General features: G+C 49.6%; 1 protein-coding gene across 1 annotated transcript in view; it reads left to right on the top strand.

Moving 5' to 3' along the window:
- pdzd8 (PDZ domain containing 8) overlaps positions 1–5,360 on the top strand; it is a 108,097-nt gene extending 102,737 nt beyond the window's left edge. Inside the window, exons 4-5 of the mRNA XM_056292003.1 lie at positions 712–874; positions 1,659–5,360. Of these exons, the coding sequence (XP_056147978.1) occupies positions 712–874; positions 1,659–4,012 (2,517 nt within the window). The 3' untranslated portion in view covers positions 4,013–5,360. The remainder of the gene's footprint in view (positions 1–711; positions 875–1,658) is intronic.
- Positions 5,361–17,823: the final 12,463 nt, after the last annotated feature.

A 17,823-nucleotide genomic window follows, 5' to 3' on the forward strand; every position in this document is an offset into this window, starting at 1 on the left:
ACAGGGTCGCGTAGCGGCGAGAGGTTGAATAGTTGCAATCATGCCAAATAGACGTTGTAACTTTAGTTTATGGTCACAGCAATTTGCATATGAAACCGATCGTTGGTTCAGTCGTTGTGCATCTGTATTAATAATAAGGGTGGGGTACCTCCAGTCACTGTGGTGTTTATAAGGGTGGGGTACCAGCAGTCACTGTATTGTTTCTAAGGGTGGGGGTACCTGCAGTCACTGTGGTGTTTATAAGGGTGGGATACCTGCAATCACTGTGTTGTTTATAAGGGTGGGGTACCTGCAGTCACTGTGGTGTTTATAAGGGTGGGGTACCTGCAGTCACTGTGGTGTTTATAAGGGTTGGGACACCTGCAGTCACTGTGGTGTTTATAAGGGTGGGGACACTTGCAGTCATTGTAGTGTTTATAAGGGTGGGGGTACCTGCAGTCACTGTGGTTTTTATAAATGTGGGGGTACCTGCAGTCACTGTAGTGTTTATAAGGGTGGGGGTACCTGCAGTCACTGTGGTGTTTATAAGGGTGGGGTACCTTCAGTCACTGTGGTGTTTATAAGGGTGGGGTACCTTCAGTCACTTTGGTGTTTATAAGGGTGGGGGTACCTGCAGTCGGTTGAGACTGAAGAGGTCACTTAGACGAGTGATGGTTTTCTGTGAGGATTTTCTTTCCCTGATTTTCTCTGTTGTGTTTCTGTGTGTTTCAGACGGAGGTGATCAAGGGGCCATGTGGCAGTGTGGGTATGACCTTCAGGCATGTTCCTGCCAGCGAGGGGGATGCCGTTCATGTCAGCATTGAGACGGTCACCCCCAACTCCCCCGCTGCCTTGGCAGATCTGCAGAAGGGCGATCGCCTCATTGCCATCGGAGGTAAAGAATGAGTTACTTAACACATTCAAAGGTTTAACTACGTAAGGTTGTCCCAACACCATTGGTGCAAATGTATAATAATCTAAATTAAAATGAAAACAGACACCCTTATCACTCATCACCCCATCAGGCTTCTTACCCCCTATCCTTTCAAACAACAAGGGATACACATTCTTTCACTAAGCAAAGAAAGAATATCATACCAAGGAGGAAACCAGCAATGTTGCTGTAATCTGTAGGTCTTGTCACTGACAGACTACTTATATTCTACACTAAGTTGTATAAGGAGCCGGTAGAGCAGAGTAGATATTGACGACTGTGGCTACAAATCCGTTAGCAGCAGGCAGTGCACCACTGTCTTGCTCTAAAGATATTTTGTGGGGTTAGCCCATGTCAAGGTTTCACACTTCCAACCGAAGAACGGTAAGTGTTACACAGGTATCAGTGCTCAGTTTTTTAGAGCTAAATTCTCATGTTTTACTCATCTGATTTTTTTGTCTTATTGTTCATACCAGTTTCTGAAAGTGACAGTAACAGCCGAAATGTGCCTAACTAGTTACATCGCAATTGTCCACTTATGTTTCTAAAGGTTATACACCTACAGTTTAAAAGGTCAGAAACAGCCTCTTTTCTTCATCATTGTGTAAAATTGTCGCTATTCTACAATGAATGTATCAAACGTGTTCGACCAGGTAGCTAGGATGTACAATGAGTTCATTTTTTGTGGAAGTCCTTATTTTTTGCTCTATTTGATAGCTCATCTCTATCCTGTCTCTTTCGGTAGGTGTCAAAGTGACATCCTCAGTCCAAGTGCCCAAACTACTGAAGCAAGCGGGCGACAGGGTCCTGGTTCTATATGAGAGACCGGTGCGTCACCAAAACCCCTCCATAGGAGGGTTGGGGCCCCTCCAGGAGGGGATGGGACAGCTGGAGGAGCCTGGCTTCATTGCCCCACCTGGGGGCTATGAGGAAGACCCAGCCCCCATCACAACCCTTTCTGACATGTCTGAAAGCAAAGACATGGACTCTGAATTTGAAGAGTTGATTGTGGACTCAAAGCTGAGCCAAAATACGGGCCCAAGCAGCAGTAGCACTAACACTACTGAGACAAAAGATGACTTCTTACTGACAGTAAACCAAAGCCCGAAAAGAACAGTGGCTAACTTAGCCTCTAAACCCCTCGGCTCCATATCACCTATCCTCAACCGCAAACTAAATCTGGTGGGCCTTCAGTCGCCTCTAAAGTCCCAGCCCAAAGATTCACCAAAGCCTTTGCATAAGACCAGTGGTGAGCCAGGTGAGGGTCTGCAGCGCCCAACCATCCCTCCTCCGCCTCCTCCCTCTCGTCCCCCAGTGCCCCCTAGGCCTCAAATAAAGTTGACGTCAGCTTCGTCAGAAACCAGTCTGCTGGATGGAGCTGAGTCTGCTACATTTGCTAATGCTAATATTTCTACAACCACTGTAACAGCCATTGGCACTGCTTCTGAGAAGTCCCTGGAAAAGCCTCCTGTCACTGGAGCCAACGGAGACAGAGCCAGTGCTGATAAGATGCCAGTTAAACAGCCTGAGCCAAAGCCCTCCATGAAGCCGACAGAATCTTGTGAAGAGCTGCCAGTGCCCTCTGCTATCCCCAGTAGTGGAAAGGCTGAACTGGCTAGAGACAAAGCTTTAGAGAGCTCCAGCAGCACAAGGGACAGTCTAGAGGACCACTCTGTTTGGGAGTCCTCAGAGACTAAGTATCGCAACCAGACAGCACACTGGGTAAAATCCTCAGTAGTTTTTGAGGTGGAGAGTAACCATAAGTACCTTAATGTGGCCCTGTGGTGCAAAGATCCCTTTAAACTGGGCAGTTTGCTTTGCCTGGGTCATGTCAGTCTTCGCCTGGAGCATGTGGCCCTGGAATGTATGGCCACATCTTCTGCAGAGTACCAGAGTACCTTTAGGCTGGGGGCTCCGGAGCCGAGAGCCAACGTTAGCCGCACTGCTCTACGCAGTCTTAGCACCCACAAGGGCTTTAACGAGAAGCTGTGCTACGGAGATGTCACTCTGAACTTTTGTTACCTAGCTGAGGGGGAGCCGGAGCATTTGGGAGGGCTAGTAGAAAGGGAGAGAGAGGGCAGTCTCCATGAAGAAGATCTAAGGGAGAAGGAGAGAGAGCACATTCCCTCAGCGCCACGGGACGACTTGGCCTACGGTGCCATGCAGATGGTAGAAGTTCGCCACAACTTCCAGGACACCCAGTTCCAGAACCCCACCTGGTGTGAATACTGCAAGAAGAAAGTGTGGACCAAGGCTGCCTCACAATGTATGATCTGCACCTACGTCTGCCACAAGAAGTGCCAGGACAAGTGCCTCACCGAGAACCCCTTCTGTGTGGTGGTCACCGACCGTCGCAGTGCCGACCCGGAGGCTAAATCCACCATAAACCGTGCTACCACAGGCCTGACCCGCCACATTATCAATACCAGCTCCCGCTTGCTCAATCTGCGCCAGGTGCCCAAAACCCGGCTGGTGGAACAGGTGGCTGATGTGGTGCCAGGAACAGTGGAGCCATCACCCAAGCATACCCCCAACACTTCGGACAACGAGAGCAGTGACACTGAGACTTATGCCAGTGGCGCCAGCCCCTCCAAACAGCCTGCTGGCAGCAGTAAACTTGTCCGCAAGGAAGGTGGTTTAGATGACAGTGTATTCATTGCTGTGAAGGAAATTGGCCGTGACCTGTACCGGGGGCTGCCCACAGATGAACGTTCACAGAAGCTGGAGCTGATGCTGGACAAGCTTCAGCAGGAGATCGACCAGGAGTTGGAACACAACAACTCCCTGCTGCTTGAGGAAAGGGAGGCTGGGGACGCTCGCCGCAAGGTGCTAATCACAGCTGCCCTGGCCAAGTCTGGAGAGAGGCTCCAGGCCCTCACCCTGCTCATGATTCACTACCGCGCAGGAATTGAGGACCTGGAGTCTGTGGAGAGCACCTCTCCCTCAGAGCAGCATGGCTTCAAGGTCAAAGGCGATGCTTTGGAAGAGGAGGGACTGATGGGGTCAGAGGTTGATGACAGTGACATATGCAGCCCTGTGGAGGGGCAGCTACTGGATGACATCACAGAGGAGCAGATCTGTGTGGAGGCGCTCCACTAAAGAAACAGAGAAGGAAGAGGGAGGGTTCTGGGTTTGTACTTGTGGCTCACAGCAAAATTAAATCCAGCTTGATTTGAGAGGTCAATTTTAAATATTAAAATGAAAGCGGTCCAGTGTGTGAGTCACTGGTTTTTCTTTGATGTTCCTTGATAAAATAAGCTTCATGCCAAGGAGCGTGACAGCATCTTAACATGAAAAAGGGTAGCATTATGTAAGAATAATGCATAGAATGTCCCCCCCCCCAAGACAACTGATGCACCATGTACCAAAGGGAACCTCAGAAGCTATTGATAGGAATTTGACTTCCAGAGTGATGTGTGTAAATTCTCCAGCGACAACATATAACAACCATTTTCTCACCAAATATTTGTGTTTTTGTTTTTCCCTGCATGACACCACGAGGATACTTTGCAAAGCAGCTAGAAAACGCCAATGTTTTTAGTCCGTTAGGTAGAATTCCTGACGTTAGCACGGCCACTGTGTCCGCTTCCTGGCTGATCGCCATTTTCGAGTACAAGCTCCTGTAGTCAGAAGAGCAAAAGTCAAAGTCTCGATCAATTTGTCTTTGGGGGACAGAGCTTCACAACGGATCCGGTACTTGTTTGCTGTGAGCAACAAGCCCGCTGCGTTATCATCCTGTATCTTCTGCTGTGGCCGGCGGGAAAAGGGCCGGTGTGACCGCGCTGGAATCCGCACTCGTCCCGAGTGTCTTTGAGACGATCTCACATATCTTCTACTTGGAGCACTTTTTTACTGTAATATTGTTGGGTTTTACAACTCACCCGTTTCTTTCCCTCTTGAAAACTTGTTGGGAATTCAGCAAAACTGCAAGACGGACTCGATATTAACTAGGAGCAGAATGGGTCAGTGCCCACTTTCCCCTCGGGGATGAGTAAAGGATTCGGATTCGGAATACTTGGTTTGTTACTGAATGCGTTTGGCCAAACACGTCTGACAGTGGAACCATTGTGTATTGTTAGAAACCATCTTGTGAGTTGTGTGTTTGTGTTTTTTTCCCCTCCTTCCGAGCGATTTCTTTAAATGAGTTTCTTGTCGTGGATGTGAGGTTGAACAGAAAGCAGTAGTTGTTCTTTTGTTTTGTTTTTTTCTACCATTATGAACAATCTCCAATTTTATTCCTTTTGTTGTCTTTTTGTGTGTGTGTGTCTTAAACTCACGCCATGTACTTAGCAGTCCCAAACCTTTACTGATCAGCGCGGAGGACTCCCTGTTTATGGCTCATGTCAGAATGAATGTCCCTGTTGATATGCAGTCAGACGCGAGGAGCTGTGTTGTTACCGAGTCCCTGAGCTCTTCAGCGACTGTTAAACGGAGTGTGTGTTTTTACATGGTGTGTGTGTGTGTGGGGGGGTGGGGTGTGTGGGGGGGGGGTCAGACTGTAAATTGGTGGGACGTGATTGTACGGAGGTCACCATGTCTGGATGAATGTATATTCTTTTCTCGATGTTTTTGTGTACAAATAGCTGTCTGGCGCCTCTTCCAGCTGTCCCCCTGCAGAAGTACTGAACCTGCATCCCGCTGCCGTGCCCAGCCGCCACTCACAACGACCCACTTGTGTGTGTGTCACAAGAACAGTAAGGCACCGCAGTAACCAGTACGGCATGGGGATTCTTGTCTCGAGCTTAAGTGCTTCAGCGTGGCAAGGGGCACCTCCAAAAAGACGAGTCCTGACCCCAGGAACATGTCCGGGGGATGAGACCGGTAATCATCTCGGGGTTCCTGGAGGCAACGGCGTATTTCTTGTTGTGATCTGTGCAATAGAAGCGACGCTCTTGTAGATATCAAACTACCGGCTGCTATATTTGTCAATCTCTCTCCAATCATTGTATATCCAGATTTTCTTTGTGCAATATTTTTGTAGGAAATGAAGGCGATAACCTGATAGAGTCCTCCTGATTTGCTCTCGCTGTTCTCTCTAAATGTACACTCTGGTCCCATCCATCTAGCAAAACCGGACTCTTGTTTGGGGTGGGGGTGGGGGGGTGGGGGTGAGGTTGGCTAACCCTTTTGTCGTGTATCCTGAGTGCCGAAGCGCTGCTTTTACTGCTGCTGTTGTAACTGTGTGCTCTTCTTTAAAGGCCATTTGCCCTGATGCCCCCCCCCCCAAAAAAATCCAAAAAATGAAGAAACATCCTTGGATTGGTTTGCCCTGTGCGGCACTAACACCGTGACAGTGTACGGGGCCCTGAGCTGGGGTCCAGATCCTGTTGGTTTCTCTTGTCTTTGTGTGAGGGATGTTGTACACCGTCTTAAAGCTGGCTGCATTGTACATAGCCTCAATAAACAAACCTGCTCACTTTAAAGCCTGTTTCCTGCAGTCTGTCCAACCACACTCCCGAACCCTCCCCACACCCACACCCACACCCACCTCTCCGTAGATGTGGTGAGCGGAGGAAGATTGATGCGACCGATAGGCTGTTGGCTAGTTTCAGTTTGGTGGTACATCCCTCATCCATTATCCTCATCCATCCATCCATTATCCACCATCCATTATCCTCATCCATCCATCCTTTATCCATCCATTATCCTCATCCATCCATTATCCTTCATCCATCCATCCATCCATTATTCCTCATCCATCCATCCATTATCCATCCATTATCCCTCATCCATCCATCCATTATCCATCCATTATCCCTCATCCATCCATTATCCTTCATCCATCCATCCATTATCCCTCATCCATCCATCCATTATTCCTCATCCATCCATCCATTATCCCTCATCCATCCATCCATTATTCCTCATCCATCCATCCATTATCCCTCATCCATCCATTATCCTCATCCACCCATTATCCTCATCCATCCATCCATTATCCCTCATCCATTATCCTCATCCAGCCATCCATTATTCCTCATCCATCCATCCATTATCCATTATCCATCCATCCATTATCCAAACCGCTTATCCCGCGCTGAGGGTGGCAGGGATGCTGGAGCCTATCCCAGCAGTCACTGGGCGGCAGGCGGGGAGACACCCTGGACAGGACAGGCCATCAAGGGCTGACACACACACACACACACACACACACACACACACACACACACACACACACACACACACACACACACCTAGGGACAATTTAGTATGAGTCACCTGACCTACGTGTCTTTGGACTGTGGGAGGAAACCGGATCCCCGGAGGAAACCCACGCAGACACGGGGAGAACATGCAAACTCCACACAGAGGACGACCCGGGACGACCCCCAAGGTCGGACTACCCCGGGGCTCGAACCCAGGACCTTCTTGCTGTGAGGCGACCGCAGTAACCACTGCTCCACCGTCTTCACTTCGTAGAGCCCTCACTCATCTTCAGTCAGCGTCCCTGCCAGTCCTCCAGTGGACATGTTTGCTGTGTGCAGCCACAAGGGGGCGGTGTAACTAGGAAGCTTATGAACACAAAAACATGCTGACGTTCGAGAGCACGGCGCTAAGTAATGGCAGGTACACGAGGGTAGAAGTACAATACAGGTTTCGTTTCAAGGGCCCGCGGAAGTGCTGCAAAAGGATCTTAAAACCGAACCGGTGCATATATGCACCTACACTTGAAACAGCGCACACCTCTTCTTACCCCCCCCCCCACACACCTCACCACCCCCCGTGGCGATACATGAGAGAAGAAAACAACCGAAAAATGTCGGCAGCACAGAAAAATCAGTTTTAATGAAAACAACAAAGCAGTCGCTCGTTCTCTTGAGCTGGGTTCCTCCTGTTGTTTGAGGCCCAGATGGGTTGTGAGGAGGAGGAGGCTTTGTGTGGGGAGGAGGAGGAGGAGGAAGCTTTATGTGAGGAAGAGGAAGCTGTGTGAGGAGGAGGAGGAGGAAACTTTGTGTGAGGAGGAGGAGGAGGAGGAAGCTTTATGTGAGGAAGAGGAGGAGGAAGCTTTGTGTGAGGAGGAGGAGGAGGAGGAAGCTTTATGTGAGGAGGAGGAGGAGGAAGCTTTGTGTGAGGAGGAGGAGGAGGAAGCTTTGTGTGAGGAAGAGGAGGAGGAAGCTTCGTGTGAGGAGGAGGAGGAGGAGGAGGGGGAGGAGGAGGAAGCTTTGTGTGAGGAGGAGGAGGAGGAGGAAGCTTTGGGTGAGGAGGAGGAGGAGGAGGAAGCTTTGTGTGAGGAGGAGGAGGAAGCTTTGTGTGAGGAGGAGGAGGAGGAAGCTTTGTGTGAGGAGGAGGAGGAGGAGGAGGAAGCTTTGTGTGAGCATCTGCTGGGTAATTGTCGCCCGGTGCCGAGATGGACAGACTGATTAGTGTGTTCGCTCCAACACACACTGGTGACACACTTGCCATCACAGCACTTCAAGTATGTCAGCCCCCCCCACCCCCCCCCCCCGTGTGCCTCTGGGAAGTACAACAGGACAGCTGTTTGTGTATTATCTGTAGAGCCGTTGAACGTCGGTTCTTTCAGGGTCTGCGTTTCAAAACGTGCAGATGTGGAGAAAGGGCGTGACCACAAGATGTCTGCGGGGGGGGGGGGGGTCAGAAACTCCACTGAGGATAAACCTGGCTGAAAATCCATTACGTTAATTTTTCTGGGGGGGGGGGGTACCCCAGAATCCCCCCACTTTTTGTCCACCCCAATTGTAATTAACCTATTGTACCGAGCCGTCCCGGTCTCTGCTCCACCCCCTCTGCTGATCCGGGGAGGGCTGCAGACTACCACGTGACTCCTCCCATACATGTGGAGTCACCAGCTGCTTCTTCTCACCTGACAGTGAGGAGTTTCACCAGGGGGACGTAGCACGTGGGAGGATCACGCTATTCCCCCCAGTTCCCCCTCCGAACAGGCGACCCGACTGACCAGAGGAGGCGCTAGTGCAGCGACCAAGACACATACCCACATTCGGCCTCCCACCCGCAGACACGGACAATTGTGTCTGTAGGGACGCCCGACCAAGCCGGAGGTAAGACAGGGGTTTGAACCGGCGATCCCCGTGTTGGTAGGCAACGGAATAGACCACCACGCTACGCGGACGCCCTGAAAATCGAGATTCCTAAGCCTTTAGTGTAGTTTTTTTTCATTCAAACGTATTGATCATGTCATCCATCCATATTGATATTGCTTTACAAAGTTCTGGAACGTAAATCCAGCAGTGATGAGTGATGTTGTGTCAGGTGACTTGACTGAGGTCAGTGAGTGATGTGTCAGGTGAGTTGACTCTGAGGTCAGTGAGTGATGTGTCAGGTGAGTTGACTGAGGTCAGTGAGTGATGTGTCAGGTGAGTTGACTCTGAGGTCAGTGAGTGATGTGTCAGGTGAGTTGACTGAGGTCAGTGAGTGATGTGTCAGGTGAGTTGACTCTGAGGTCAGTGAGTGATGTGTCAGGTGAGTTGACTGAGGTCAGTGATTGATGTGTCAGGTGACTTCACTGAGGTCAGTGAGTGATGTGTCAGGTGAGTTGACTCTGAGGTCAGTGAGTGATGTGTCAGGTGACTTGACTCTGAGGTCAGTGAGTGATGTGTCAGGTGACTTGACTCTGAGATCAGTGAGTGATGTGTCAGGTGACTTCACTGAGGTCAGTGAGTGATGTGTCAGGTGAGTTGACTCTGAGGTCAGTGAGTGATGTGTCAGGTGAGTTGAATCTGAGGTCAGTGATTGACGTGTCAGGTAAGTTGACTGAGGTCAGTGAGTGATGTGTCAGGTGAGTTGACTGAGGTCAGTGAATGATGTGTCAGGTGAGTTGACTGAGGTCAGTGAGTGATGTGTCAGGTGAGTTGACTGAGGTCAGTGAGTGATGTGTCAGGTGAGTTGACTGAGGTCAGTGAGTGATGTGTCAGGTGAGTTGACTGAGGTCAGTGAGTGATGTGACAGGTGAGTTGACTCTGAGGTCAGTGAGTGATGTGTCAGGTGAGTTGACTGAGGTCAGTGAGTGATGTGACAGGTGAGTTGACTCTGAGGTCAGTGAGTGATGTGACAGGTGAGTTGAATCTGAGGTCAGTGAGTGATGTGACAGGTGAGTTGACTCTGAGGTCAGTGAGTGATGTGACAGGTGAGTTGACCCTGAGGTCAGTGAGTGATGTGTCAGGTGAGTTGACTCTGAGGTCAGTGAGTGATGTGACAGGTGAGTTGAATCTGAGGTCAGTGAGTGATGTGACAGGTGAGTTGAATCTGAGGTCAGTGAGTGATGTGTCAGGTGAGTTGACTGAGGTCAGTGAGTGATGTGACAGGTGAGTTGAATCTGAGGTCAGTGAGTGATGTGACAGGTGAGTTGAATCTGAGGTCAGTGAGTGATGTGTCAGGTGAGTTGACTTTGAGGTCAGTGAGTGATGTGTCAGGTGAGTTGACTGAGGTCAGTGATTGACGTGTCAGGTGAGTTGACTGAGGTCAGTAAGTGATGTGTCAGGTGAGTTGACTGAGGTCAGTAAGTGATGTGTCAGTTGAGTTGATTGAGGTCAGTAAGTGATGTGTCAGGTGAGTTGACTGAGGTCAGTAAGTGATGTGTCAGGTGAGTTGACTGAGGTCAGTAAGTGATGTGTCAGGTGACTTGACTCTGAGGTCAGTGAGTGATGTGTCAGGTGACTTGACTGAGGTCATTAAGTGATGTGTCAGGTGACTTGACTCTAACGTCAGTGAGTGATGTGTCAGGTGACTTGACTGAGGTCAGTGAGTGATGTGTCAGGTGACTTGACTGAGGTCAGTGAGTGATGTGTCAGGTGACTTGACTGAGGTCAGTGAGTGATGTGTCAGGTGACTTGACTGAGGTCATTAAGTGATGTGTCAGATGACTTGACTGAGGTCATTAAGTGATGTGTCAGGTGAGTCGACTGATGTCAGTGAGTGATGTGTCAGGTGACTTGACTGAGGTCAGTAAGTGATGTGTCAGGTGACTTGACTGAGGTCAGTGAGTGATGTGTCAGGTGACTTGACTGAGGTCAGTGAGTGATGTGTCAGGTGAGTCGACTGATGTCAGTGAGTGATGTGTCAGGTGACTTGACTGAGGTCAGTAAGTGATGTGTCAGGTGAGTTGACAGAGGTCAGTGAGTGATGTGTCAGGTGACTTGACTGAGGTCAGTGAGTGATGTGTCAGGTGAGTTGACTTTGAGGTCAGTGAATGATGTGTCAGGTGACTTGACTGAGGTCAGTAAGTGATATGTCAGGTGAGTTGACTGATGTCAGTGAGTGATGTGTCAGGTGAGTTGACTGAGGTCAGTGAGTGATGTGACAGGTGACTTGACTGAGGTCAGTGAGTGATGTGTCAGGTGACTTGACTCTAACGTCAGTGAGTGATGTGTCAGGTGACTTGACTGAGGTCATTAAGTGATGTGTCAGGTGACTTGACTGAGGTCAGTGATTGACGTGTCAGGTGAGTCGACTGATGTCAGTGAGTGATGTGTCAGGTGAGTTGACTGAGGTCAGTAAGTGATGTGTCAGGTGAGTTGACTGATGTCAGTGAGTGATGTGTCAGGTGACTTGACTGAGGTCAGTAAGTGATGTGTCAGGTGAGTCGACTGATGTCAGTGAGTGATGTGTCAGGTGACTTGACTGAGGTCAGTAAGTGATGTGTCAGGTGAGTTGACAGAGGTCAGTGAGTGATGTGTCAGGTGACTTGACTGAGGTCAGTGAGTGATGTGTCAGGTGAGTTGACTTTGAGGTCAGTGAATGATGTGTCAGGTGACTTGACTGAGGTCAGTAAGTGATATGTCAGGTGAGTTGACTGATGTCAGTGAGTGATGTGTCAGGTGAGTTGACTGAGGTCAGTGAGTGATGTGACAGGTGACTTGACTGAGGTCAGTGAGTGATGTGTCAGGTGACTTGACTCTAACGTCAGTGAGTGATGTGTCAGGTGACTTGACTGAGGTCATTAAGTGATGTGTCAGGTGACTTGACTGAGGTCAGTGATTGACGTGTCAGGTGAGTCGACTGATGTCAGTGAGTGATGTGTCAGGTGACTTGACTGAGGTCAGTGAGTGATGTGTCAGGTGAGTTGACTGAGGTCAGTGAGTGACGTGTCAGGTGAGTCGACTGAGGTCAGTGAGTGACGTGTCAGGTGAGTTGACTGAGGTCAGTGAATGATGTGTCAGGTGAGTTGACTGAGGTCAGTGAGTGACGTGTCAGGTGAGTCGACTGATGTCAGTGAGTGATGTGTCAGGTGAGTTGACTGAGGTCAGTGAGTGATGTGTCAGGTGAGTTGACTGATGTCAGTGAGTGATGTGTCAGGTGAGTTGACTGAGGTCAGTGATTGATCTGTCAGGTGAGTTGACTGAGGTCAGTGATTGATGTGTCAGGTGACTTGACTGATGTCAGTGAGTGATGTGTCAGGTGAGTTGACTGAGGTCAGTGAGTGATGTGTCAGGTAACTTGACTGAGGTCAGTGAGTGACGTGTCAGGTAACTTGACTGAGGTCAGTGAGTGATGTGACAGGTGACTTGACTGAGGTCAGTGAGTGACGTGTCAGGTAACTTGACTGAGGTCAGTGAGTGATGTGTCAGGTGACTTGACTCTAACTTCAGTGACTGATTTGACAGGTGACTTGACTGAGGTCAGTGAGTGACGTGTCAGGTGACTTGACTGAGGTCAGTGAGTGATGTGTCAGGTGAGTTGACTCTGAGGTCAGTGAGTGATGTGTCAGGTGAGTTGACTGACGTCAGTGAGTGACGTGCCAGGTGAGTTGACTGACGTCAGTGAGTGACGTGCCAGGTGAGTTGACTGAGGTCAGTGAGTGACGTGTCAGGTGACTTGACTGAGGTCAGTGAGTGATGTGACAGGTGAGTTGACTCTGAGGTCAGTGAGTGATGTGTCACGTGAGTGGACTGAGGTCAGTGACTGATGTGACAGGTGAGTTGACTGAGGTCAGTGAGTGATGTGACAGGTGACTTGACTGAGGTCAGTGAGTGATGTGTCAGGTGACTTGACTGAGGTCAGTGAGTGATGTGTCAGGTGACTTGACTGAGGTCAGTGAGTGATGTGACAGGTGACTTGACTGAGGTCAGTGAGTGATGTGTCAGGTGACTTGACTCTAACGTCAGTGAGTGATGTGTCAGGTGACTTGACTGAGGTCAGTGAGTGATGTGTCAGGTGACTTGACTCTAACGTCAGTGAGTGATGTGTCAGGTGACTTGACTGAGGTCAGTGAGTGATGTGTCAGGTGACTTGACTTTAACGTCAGTGAGTGATGTGTCAGGTGACTTGACTGAGGTCATTAAGTGATGTGTCAGGTGACTTGACTGAGGTCAGTGAGTGATGTGTCAGGTGACTTGACTCTAACGTCAGTGAGTGATGTGTCAGGTGACTTGACTGAGGTCATTAAGTGATGTGTCAGGTGACTTGACTGAGGTCATTAAGTGATGTGTCAGGTGACTTGACTGAGGTCAGTGAGTGATGTGTCAGGTGACTTGACTGAGGTCAGTGAGTGATGTGTCAGTTGAGTTGATTGAGGTCAGTAAGTGATGTGTCAGGTGACTTGACTGAGGTCAGTGAGTGATGTGTCAGGTGACTTGACTCTAACGTCAGTAAGTGATATGTCAGGTGAGTTGACTGAGGTCAGTGAGTGATGTGTCAGGTGACTTGACTGAGGTCAGTGAGTGATGTGTCAGGTGACTTGACTCTAACGTCAGTGAGTGATGTGTCAGGTGACTTGACTGAGGTCAGTGAGTGATGTGTCAGGTGACTTGACTGAGGTCATTAAGTGATGTGTCAGGTGAGTTGACTGAGGTCAGTGATTGACGTGTCAGGTGAGTCGACTGATGTCAGTGAGTGATGTGTCAGGTGAGTCGACTGATGTCAGTAAGTGATGTGTCAGGTGAGTTGACTGAGGTCAGTGAGTGATGTGTCAGGTGAGTTGACTGAGGTCAGTGAGTGATGTGTCAGGTGACTTGACTGAGGTCAGTGAGTGATGTGTCAGGTGACTTGACTGAGGTCAGTGAGTGATGTGTCAGGTGAGTTGACTTTGAGGTCAGTGAATGATGTGTCAGGTGACTTGACTGAGGTCAGTAAGTGATATGTCAGGTGAGTTGACTGATGTCAGTGAGTGATGTGTCAGGTGAGTTGACTGAGGTCAGTGAGTGATGTGTCAGGTGACTTGACTCTAACGTCAGTGAGTGATGTGTCAGGTGACTTGACTGAGGTCATTAAGTGATGTGTCAGGTGACTTGACTGAGGTCAGTGATTGACGTGTCAGGTGAGTCGACTGATGTCAGTGAGTGATGTGTCAGGTGAGTTGACTGAGGTCAGTGAGTGATGTGTCAGGTGACTTGACTGAGGTCAGTGAGTGACGTGTCAGGTGACTTGACTGAGGTCAGTGAATGACGTGTCAGGTGAGTTGACTGATGTCAGTGAGTGATGTGTCAGGTGAGTTGACTGAGGTCAGTGAGTGACGTGTCAGGTGAGTCGACTGATGTCAGTGAGTGATGTGTCAGGTGAGTTGACTGAGGTCAGTGATTGATCTGTCAGGTGAGTTGACTGAGGTCAGTGATTGATGTGTCAGGTGACTTGACTGATGTCAGTGAGTGATGTGTCAGGTAACTTGACTGAGGTCAGTGAGTGATGTGACAGGTGAGTTGACTGAGGTCAGTGAGTGACGTGTCAGGTAACTTGACTGAGGTCAGTGAGTGATGTGACAGGTGAGGTGACTGAGGTCAGTGAGTGATGTGACAGGTGACTTGACTGAGGTCAGTGAGTGATGTGACAGGTAACTTGACTGAGGTCAGTGAGTGATGTGACAGGTGACTTGACTGAGGTCAGTGAGTGATGTGACAGGTGACTTGACTGAGGTCAGTGAGTGATGTGTCAGGTAACTTGACTGAGGTCAGTGAGTGATGTGTCAGGTGACTTGACTCTAACGTCAGTGAGTGATTTGACAGGTGACTTGACTGAGGTCAGTGAGTGATGTGTCAGGTGACTTGACTGAGGTCAGTGAGTGATGTGTCAGGTGACTTGACTGAGGTCAGTGAGTGATGTGTCAGGTGAGTTGACTGAGGTCAGTGATTGATGTGTCAGGTGAGTTGACTGAGGTCAGTGAGTGATGTGTCAGGTAACTTGACTGAGGTCAGTGAGTGATGTGTCAGGTGAGTTGACTGAGGTCAGTGATTGATGTGACAGGTGAGTTGACTGAGGTCAGTGAGTGACGTGTCAGGTAACTTGACTGAGGTCAGTGAGTGATGTGTCAGGTGAGTTGACTGAGGTCAGTGAGTGATGTGTCAGGTAACTTGACTCTAACGTCAGTGAGTGATTTGACAGGTGACTTGACTGAGGTCAGTGAGTGATGTGTCAGGTGAGTTCACTGAGGTCAGTGATTGATGTGTCAGGTGAGTTGACTCTGAGGTCAGTGAGTGATGTGTCAGGTGAGTTGACTCTGAGGTCAGTGAGTGATGTGTCAGGTGACTTGACTCTGAGGTCAGTGAGTGATGTGTCAGTTGAGTTGACTGACATCAGTGAGTGACGTGTCAGGTGACTTGACTGAGGTCAGTGAGTGACGTGTCAGGTGACTTGACTGAGGTCAGTGAGTGACGTGCCAGGTGAGTTGACTGACATCAGTGAGTGACGTGTCAGGTGAGTTGACTGACGTCAGTGAGTGACGTGCCAGGTGAGTTGACTGACGTCAGTGAGTGACGTGCCAGGTGAGTTGACTGACATCAGTGAGTGACGTGTCAGGTGAGTTGACTGAGGTAAGTGAGTGACGTGCCAGGTGAGTTGACTGACGTCAGTGAGTGACGTGCCAGGTGAGTTGACTGACGTCAGTGAGTGACGTGCCAGGTGAGTTGACTGACGTCAGTGAGTGACGTGCCAGGTGAGTTGACTGACATCAGTGAGTGACGTGTCAGGTGAGTTGACTGAGGTAAGTGAGTGACGTGCCAGGTGAGTTGACTGACGTCAGTGAGTGACGTGCCAGGTGAGTTGACTGAGGTAAGTGAGTGATGTGACAGGTGACTTGACTGAGGTCAGTGAGTGATGTGTCAGGTGACTTGACTCTGAGGTCAGTGAGTGATGTGTCAGGTGACTTGCCTCTGAGGTCAGTGAGTGATGTGACAGGTGAGTTGACTCTGAGGTCAGTGAGTGATGTGTCAGGTGACTTGACTCTGAGGTCAGTGAGTGATGTGACAGGTGAGTTGACTGAGGTCAGTGAGTGATGTGTCAGGTGAGTTGACTGAGGTCAGTGACTGATGTGTCAGTTGAGTTGACTCTGAGGTCAGTAAGTGATGTGTCATGTGAGTTGACTGAGGTCAGTGAGTGACGTGTCAGGTGAGTTGACTGACGTCAGTGAGTGACGTGCCAGGTGAGTTGACTCTGAGGTCAGTGAGTGACGTGTCAGGTGAGTTGACTGACGTCAGTGAGTGACGTGCCAGGTGAGTTGACTGAGGTCAGTGAGTGATGTGTCAGGTGACTTGACTGAGGTCAGTGAGTGACGTGTCAGGTGAGTTGACTGACGTCAGTGAGTGACGTGCCAGGTGAGTTGACTGAGGTCAGTGAGTGACGTGTCAGGTGACTTGACTGAGGTCAGTGAGTGATGTGACAGGTGAGTTGACTCTGAGGTCAGTGAGTGATGTGTCAGGTGAGTTGACTGAGGTCAGTAAGTGATGTGTCAGGTGAGTTGACTCTGAGGTCAGTGAGTGATGTGTCACGTGAGTGGACTGAGGTCAGTGAGTGATGTGACAGGTGAGTTGACTGAGGTCAGTGAGTGATGTGTCAGGTGACTTGACTGAGGTCAGTGAGTGATGTGTCAGGTGACTTGACTGAGGTCAGTGAGTGATGTGACAGGTGAGTTGACTGAGGTCAGTAAGTGATGTGACAGGTGACTTGACTGAGGTCAGTGAGTGATGTGTCAGGTGACTTGACTCTAACGTCAGTGAGTGATGTGTCAGGTGACTTGACTGAGGTCAGTGAGTGATGTGTCAGGTGACTTGACTCTGAGGTCAGTGAGTGACGTGTCAGGTGAGTTGACTGACGTCAGTGAGTGACGTGTCAGGTGAGTTGACTTTGAGGTCAGTGAATGATGTGTCAGGTGACTTGACTGAGGTCAGTGATTGACGTGTCAGGTGAGTTGACTGAGGTCAGTGATTGACGTGTCAGGTGAGTTGACTGAGGTCAGTGATTGACGTGTCAGGTAAGTTGACTGAGGTCAGTGAGTGATGTGTCAGGTGAGTTGACTGAGGTCAGTGATTGACGTGTCAGGTGAGTTGACTGAGGTCAGTGAGTGATGTGTCAGGTGACTTGACTGAGGTCAGTAAGTGATGTGTCAGGTGAGTTGACTGAGGTCAGTGATTGACGTGTCAGGTGAGTTGACTGAGGTCAGTGATTGACGTGTCAGGTGAGTTGACTGAGGTCAGTGAGTGATGTGTCAGGTGACTTGACTGAGGTCAGTGAGTGATGTGTCAGGTGACTTGACTCTAACGTCAGTGAGTGATGTGTCAGGTGACTTGACTGAGGTCAGTGAGTGATGTGTCAGGTGACTTGACTGAGGTCAGTGATTGATGTGTCAGGTGACTTGACTGAGGTCATTAAGTGATGTGTCAGGTGACTTGACTGAGGTCATTAAGTGATGTGTCAGGTGACTTGACTGAGGTCAGTGAGTGATGTGTCAGGTGACTTGACTGAGGTCAGTGAGTGATGTGTCAGGTGACTTGACTGAGGTCATTAAGTGATGTGTCAGGTGAGTTGACTGAGGTCAGTGATTGACGTGTCAGGTGAATTGACTGAGGTCAGTGAGTGATGTGTCAGTTGAGTTGATTGAGGTCAGTAAGTGATGTGTCAGGTGACTTGACTCTAACGTCAGTGAGTGATGTGTCAGGTGACTTGACTGAGGTCAGTGAGTGATGTGTCAGGTGACTTGACTCTAACGTCAGTGAGTGATGTGTCAGGTG

This window comes from Lampris incognitus, chromosome 13 (assembly GCF_029633865.1).
Source record: "Lampris incognitus isolate fLamInc1 chromosome 13, fLamInc1.hap2, whole genome shotgun sequence".
NCBI lineage: Eukaryota > Metazoa > Chordata > Actinopteri > Lampriformes > Lampridae > Lampris > Lampris incognitus.